The sequence below is a fragment of the Fukomys damarensis genome, unplaced genomic scaffold, assembly GCF_012274545.1.
Source record: "Fukomys damarensis isolate Sample0158 unplaced genomic scaffold, DMR_v1.0_HiC HiC_scaffold_27, whole genome shotgun sequence".
Taxonomy (NCBI): domain Eukaryota; kingdom Metazoa; phylum Chordata; class Mammalia; order Rodentia; family Bathyergidae; genus Fukomys; species Fukomys damarensis.
In genome coordinates this window covers 496,331-503,452 of record NW_022900939.1, presented here as the reverse complement: position 1 = coordinate 503,452, position 7,122 = coordinate 496,331, and the positions used below count along the sequence as shown (strand labels likewise).

The 7,122-nt window shown below is 57.4% G+C and overlaps 1 protein-coding gene across 1 annotated transcript; it reads left to right on the top strand.

The window, feature by feature from the left end:
* Positions 1-6: 6 nt before the first annotated feature.
* On the top strand, positions 7-6,714 carry Asrgl1 (asparaginase and isoaspartyl peptidase 1). The gene is made up of 6 exons (XM_019208812.1): positions 7-26; positions 1,711-1,853; positions 2,375-2,532; positions 5,099-5,217; positions 6,217-6,327; positions 6,451-6,714. Exons 2-6 carry the CDS (start codon positions 1,749-1,751, stop codon positions 6,654-6,656), a joined length of 699 nt encoding a protein of 232 aa, XP_019064357.1. The 5' UTR covers positions 7-26; positions 1,711-1,748; the 3' UTR covers positions 6,657-6,714.
* The last annotated feature ends 408 nt before the right edge of the window (positions 6,715-7,122 follow it).

The window sequence follows — 7,122 nt, the reverse complement described above, 5'->3', positions numbered from 1 at the left end:
GGAGGACGACCCCGAGTTCAACGCAGGTGCGCGGCACGGGGCGCGGGCGGGGGGGCGGACCTCACCTCCCATGCAGCTCCATCCCGCTTTACCTCCGTTCTGCCCTTTTCCTCCATCTCTGATCCCCTTCCCTTTGCAAAAGATCTGCCTTCTTTTATCTTGCTTTTTATTTACACTCTGGGGTTCTCACATAAGAGAAACCATGCCATATTCGAGCTGTGTCTGATTTGCTTCCCTTAACGTTCTGTTCTCAAGGGGATCTGTTCTCCTTGAGTTTATCCTTCTTTGTACCAGAATAGCACTCCATTGTTTGTAATGCCACATTTTCTTTATCCATCATTCTGTTGATGGACAGATAGGCAGCTTCCAAGATTTAGCTGTGGTGAATTGTGCTGCTTTTAACACAGGTATGCATGGATCAGTGTAACACGATGTCTTTAACTCTGTCAGGAAGATACCTAGGAGGTGAATAGCTGGGTTGAGTGGGATTTTTGGTTTTTAGTTTTTGAGGAATCTCCATACTCAATAATGTAGAAAGGTTCCCTATTTCCTGCAGCTTAACCAAGTTATTGCTTGATTTATTTCTTTATTTTTTTCTTTCTTTCTTTCTTTTTTTTTTTTTTTTTTTTTTTTTTTTTTTTGTACTGGGGATCGAACTTGGGACCTTGTGCTTGCATTGCAAGGCAGGCAGTGGAACCACTGAGCTAAATCTCCAGCCTTTGATTTCTTGATGATAGCTGTTCTAGTTACTTGTGCCTTTCTGGGTCAAAATACTGAGAGCCCAGGAGTTAAAGGAGAAGTTTATTTTGGCTCTCAGTTTGTAGATGTTTTAGTCCATAGTCGGCTGGTTCCAAGGCAGGGCAGCATCACAGAGGAGAAAGCACTTGTGCAGGGAAGGCAGGAAGCAGCAGCAGCCTCCCTTTCCCTTTATATTCTACCAGGGATACAAGCCTACTGACTGGTGTCACCCACAACACCTAGAGGCTTCTGCCTTCAGTCAGGCATTCAGCCACACCCAGCACTGTGCCAGGCTCCGTGTGACACAGCTGCTGTCTAAGTAGGACCAAGAGGCACAAAGTTAAAACCCGGAGCCAGAGCTGTGCACTGCCTGGGTGCTGTCCAGGCAGAAGTGGGGAGGAGAGCACAGGGCAGCAGAGCCCCAGTGTTTCAGTAAGATGAGCTGCAGAGAGGAGTCGGCTGGAGGAGGAGATCTGAGGCCAGGTCTGCTCAGAACAAGTGCTGGTTGTTTTGTAGGTCGTACGGTGATGTCTTAGCCTGACTCGGGTGCTTTATACAGAGAAGTAGGGCCAGGGGTGCAGCTCCACGCTACCGTGTTTGCCTGGTATGTGCAGTGGCCTGCATTCCATCTTCAGTGACAAAGAGACAGAGAACAAAAGAAAAGGGACTGGGAAGGGAAGCATGGAGGGAAGGAAGGAAAATGATGTAAAGCAGCGTGGTTCAAGAATACTGCTGGGCTCAGGTGATGCCTCCTGCAGGTGGCCCTGTGGCTGGAGAGGAGGTGGGAGGCCGGCCGGGAAACAGCTCCCTCCAGGGGCTGGTCTGCCTCATCCAGGCCAGGAGGCGCCCGTCAGATCTGAGTTTCCAGTGTCCCTGTGCAGTGGAAAGGAAAATGGGCTCCAGGGCTGCCTTAGAGGTTGCACCGGCCTTCTCTCAGTCCCCTCCCCGCTCCCCACCTTCCTCCTGGCCCAGGCCGAGGCTCTGTGCTGACTGCCGACGGAGATGTGGAGATGGATGCCAGCATCATGGATGGCAGAGACCTGGCCACAGGGGCCGTGTCCGCTGTGCGCTGCATCTCAAACCCCGTCAAGCTGGCACGGCTGGTCATGGACAAGGTGTGTGTGCAGGTGGCGGTGCCTGCCTGGGAGACCAGGGGTCCTGCCCAGGCCAAGCTGGAACTTGCCATCCTGCTGCCAAGGATTAAGATTTCTAAGCCTCAGAGCATGTAGGCGTCACCTCCCCAGCACCAGCCCATCAGTTTGTGACTTTGAAGAAGACAAAAACTCAGAGAGCCAGGCTGTTCAGCATTCAGAAAAGCAGTCCCAGCTGGGGTACCCCACAGTGAGAGGGCTACCTCTCATGGGCGAATGAACCCCTCAGTGGACCCCCGGCAGAAGGAGGAAAAGAAGTAACACAGGCCAGTGGGATTTGCACCTGAGCCCCTTTGTGCTCAGAGAGAAGCAGTTATTTCCACACCAGACACAGTCCTGTAACCCCAAATGCTCTTGAGGCTGAGGCAGGAGCAACACAATGTCACCACCAACCTGGGAGACTTAGAAGAGACCCTGTCTCAAAAAAAAGAAAAAAAATTTAATTTCACCAGAAAAGCTTCGTCTTTCCTCTTCTGTCTTCTCAGACCCCACACTGCTTTCTGACTGACCGAGGTGCAGCAAAATTTGCAGCAGACATGGGGGTCCCGGAGATTCCTGGGGAGCAGCTGGTGACAGAGAGGAGCAGGAAGCACCTGGAGAAGGAGAGGCGGGAGAAAGGGGCCCCAAATGCCACCTGCCCCCAGTGAGTCTGGGCAGGTCGGGGAGTCCTGGGGAGGTTTGCAAGATCCTATCTGATCATCTGCATTTAAGGCTTCAAGCCCAAGGCAGGAAGAGCTGCCCCTTTACCCCTACCCTGGACCTCCTTTGTGCTCCTTTGTGTGGTGACTCCACCCAGGCCTGCAGCACTCCCCTGACCTGGTGCAGCGAGAGGTGCGAGCCGTCCCCTCTCTGGTGCTTCCTGATGTGTCCCTGTCTTGCTGAGACCTCAGAGACCTCTTGGCCTCTGCATGTGTTCCTCCTCTGCTCTTTGTGGAGCAGTAATAGTCCAGTTGCCGACCTTTAGCTTACTCAGGGGCGTGAAGAGCCAGAGGGACCAGGAGGAATCACTGCTGTGCCTGCTGGCACAAGCCTTCCCCCCTCTGCAGCTAAGACTTGGAGGCCAATGGAGCACAAGCTCACAGGAACAGAAAGCAGAAATTTTGCTAGGGGTTCATTGTGAGTGATTCCAATCCCGCTTCCTCCCTGGATTCCTGGACTGGGGACTTTGTGGTCACAGCGCCACAGAGTGGATGCTCTGGTGTAGTGCACCTTCCAAACTCTGAGCTGTGGTGCTCCTGGAGCAGGGGAGAGGTCCGGCCAACTCCTCAAAGCTCACATCACTCGTGTGTCCTGAAGTGTGGGTTTTTGTGTTACAGAATTCAAAGCCCCAGTTATTTGGGATAAGTGAGCTCCCTTACTTCACACCAGAGTTGAATGTGGCCAGGAGCTGGTGGTAGTGTTCAGCCTGGTGACTGTGTGGCCCTTAGAATGGCAACATTTACTCAGCAGAGAGGTGTGGAGCTCATTCCCCGAGGGGTCAGGCTTCCTAGACCCTGGGGTACGGGGCGGGGGTCTCAGGTACCTCTGACGGCCCCCAGTTCCAGGATTGCAGCATCCTGGCAGCCGTAACCGGCCTCCCCTTGTGTGGTTTGTGTGGGCAAGAGTCTTAGGAGTGGGGTTGCCTGCTGTCGGGCCACCTTTCTTTCAGGAGAGGTCACTGCATGGTTTTCCAGATGGCCTGGGTGGCCAGGGGTGTAGCTCACGGGCAAGCTCATGCCTTGCACGCGTGAGACCCTGGCTCAGCCTCGTCACCAAGAACAGGGCACATGGACTCTATCCAGCCAGCAGAGCCCTGCTGGGCTCTGTGGCTCCAGTGTTTGTAGCATTTCCATGGTTTCTTTGCTGTTGAGTATCGGAGAGTATCCATGGGGTGGTTTCCATCCCTCTGTGCTGCACAGAGTAGGATGTGGTGTTTTGGGAGAGAGTTCTGCATGCTCCTGAGAAGAACGTGTGCTCTGTCATGTGGGGCAGAGCTCTCCAGACATCTGTGCGTCCAGCCACTCTGGGTGGGAGTCAGTTCTGGCATTTCTTTGTTAAGTTTTTGCTGAGTTCATCTGTTTGCAAAAGTGGGGTATCAGGGTCCCCCACTATGATTGTGTTGTGCATTTGATCTTTTATGTGCAGCAGTGTTCGCTCTATGAAAGTGGTGCCCCAAAACGCAGTGCGTATATATTGGGAATTGTTCTCACTTCCTGTTGACTGATTCCCAAACTGATCTGCAATGGGACTGACCTCTCAGGCCCCAGCAAGGAGGCACTGGACCCCACAGGAGAGGCTCGTGTCCCGAGTGACCCCCGCACTCCCTGTTGTGTGGGAATGGGTGACTTCCTTGTCCCAACGACTGGCCCCTCCTCTCCAAGTCCCTCTACTCACAGGCCTGGGCTCTGTTGTCCCCCACACCCTGTCCAGCTGTCTGCTCTTCTAAAGCCTGGGTACAAATATCTATGTACTGGAGCTGCTGGAGTCAGAGTGACCTGCGTTTATCACACTAGCCAGACCACCAGGGACGGCCCCTCGCTCAGCCCAGTCAGCTCACAGGATCCTGTGATCTCCCCTTGGGGTGAGGGGAGAGGGGACACCATGAGGCACCGAGCCAGGACAGCAGGGATGAGGTGGGGATGCCTGGGTGACCTGGCCCTGGCAGGCCTCTTACCTTCCTCCTGCCACTGTCACATGGGCCCTGGGACTGTGGGCTGGGGCCAGCTTGTCTGCTGAACCCACTGCTGCTCGCCCGCTGTGCTCCCCTCTCCCTCCTGCCTTCTTTCTTCGATGCCATTGCCACCTGACATTTTCTTGGCCCTGCTGCGCAGCTGCGTGGGAGAAGGGACTGGGTCCCTGTCATTCCCTGCTGTGTCATAACACCCAGGACAATTCACTCGGGCCGGGTGGGGTGTGGGTGTTGGTCCCCATGATGCCAACTTTCATTTGCACTCATGGTAAAATGTCAAGGGAGAAAGTAACTCAGGGACACAAGAAGGGACAGCTCGCAGTGGTGCTGGGGCTCCGAGCACTTGTTGGGGAGTGGGAAGACGTGGGGACCCCTCCTGCAGCGGATGTGGTGTGCACGGGGCAAAGAGCCAAGGCTCTGAGAGTCTGCGGTGTCGGGTGCTGTGAACACACAGCTCTGCACACTGGAGTGGCTGCAAGCACCAGGCGCTGTCAGGAGTTTCTCCTCCTCGGCCTGGAGTTCATCTGTGTGTTTTTGGCAGAAACTTGGGAACCGTGGGTGCTGTGGCCTTGGACTGCAGAGGAAACATGGCTTACGCGACCTCTACAGGTGGCATCGTTAACAAGATGTGTGGCCGCGTGGGGGACTCGCCCTGCGTAGGTAGGACTGGGGTGCGGCCCCTGCCCGCCCTTCCCCCTGTCCCCAGGGCCTGTTCTCTCCATTTCTTCCTGTGGGCTGGAGCCCCTCACTGTCCAGGTGTGGACCCGTTGCTCACTCCCTCTGCACAGCAGGAAGCCCGGTCTGGTGCGGCCGCCACCTGCTGGGTCAGTGCTAGAGACAGGCTGCAAACTCCTGGAGTCCCGCGTTGAAGTCCTGAGAGAAAAGGCGTGAGCTGCCTTCGCCAGAGCCCTGGTCCTGGCCCTGGTACCAGGCATGCTGGCCAGAGGACCCTGTGGGGACACTGAGGGGTTCCCCCTGGCCCCGCCGCCTTCCTCAGGTGGAGCCTCTGCCCAAGCCGGGCCCCCTGTAGGAGGTGCCAAGGGAAGGGAAGCTGGAAGGGAAACAGACTCTCCAGGTCCTGTGCCAGGCCTCCCCGACCCCCGGGGCCCAGCCACTTCCTTCCATAGCAGAAGCTCATGTGAGACAAGGGACTGAGGCCGCCTCCCCTGCAAGAGTGACCTCAGTGACTGTCCGGTGCCCCGCAAATCCCTCCTGGGGTTCACCACCTACCCAGGATACCCTGGCCTGCACAGGCGCCCCCGCCCCCGCATTCCTGCTGCCCGGCCTCAGTGTGCACAGCCTGTCGGCCGGGGAGTCAGTAGGGCCCACCCAGGGAGGGTAGGTGAACCCCAACCCCAAGCTCCAGGACACCCTCAGATGGTGACCGTGTCCTGGGCCGACGCCCTCCTCCTCCAGCCTCATGCCCCGGTCGGTTCCAAAAGCCCCAGCTTCTCCCCTGCTGGTGACCCATCCCAAGGGACAGGAGGCCGCAGGTCCCTGGCCCGCAGCCCAGGTTCCCTCTGCTTCTGCCGCCTCCCCACCCGCAGTATCGGAGGTCGTGGTGCCAGGTCAGAGCCTGGCCCACACCCAGCACTCTGGGCTCACTCTGGGTGGCTGGAGCCTTGCTGCCAGCTGAGAACCCTTTCCCTTTGTGGGCAGGCTCCGGAGGCTATGCCGACAACAGCATCGGAGCCGTGTCCACCACGGGACACGGAGAGAGCATCCTGAAGGTGAACCTGGCCCGGCTCGCTCTCTTCCACCTGGAGCAAGGTGCACAGGCGCAGGGCTGCGTTCAGGGCTCTGCTCTGCCGGAGCCGGCTGGGGCGCCCCCACTGCCTGACCCCTCCCGCCAGGCTCCCCACGACCCTCCTCTCCCACTTTCCTCCCTTCCAGGAAAGACGGTAGAAGAGGCTGCAGAGGTGGCGCTGGGCTACATGAAGTCGAAGCTCAAAGCCTTGGGGGGCCTCATCCTGGTCAGCAGGGCAGGGGACTGGGCAGCCAAGTGGACTTCAACCTCCATGCCCTGGGCAGCTGTGAAGGGCGGCAAGGTGCATGCCGGCATCGACCCTGGTGACAGCACCATCACGGACCTGTCCTGAGCCGCAGACGGCGCCACAGGGCCAGCGTAGCTTAGCCAATTAGATGTGGAAAGGAAAACTCGCAGTCTGGCCCTCATTTTGTCCCTACTCCGTGACTTTCTGAATGTGTGTGTGCACTGGGCTCCACAGCAGTGAGAAACGCCCACCTTCAGCTCACACTGGGACGGAGAGGATGGCCTCCCCCAAGGGCCTGAGCTAGCGCCACAAGCTGGGGCTGGAGCCTGGGCCGGGTGGAGAGCTCAGTGTCATGGCTGGCATTGAGGCAGGAGCACCCATAGCAGGAGCAGAGGGGTAGGGATGACTTATCACCCTCACGCTACAGCTCTCTGCCCGGAGCAAGGGCTCAGTTGGGGCTGCCATCCCGGGTCAGCATTTCCTGTGTGGCCCTCACACTAACACAGAGCAGTAGGGCTCTGATCCCCCACCTCCCCCGTGGCAGGGAGGAGCCGGTGGATGCAGAGGGGAC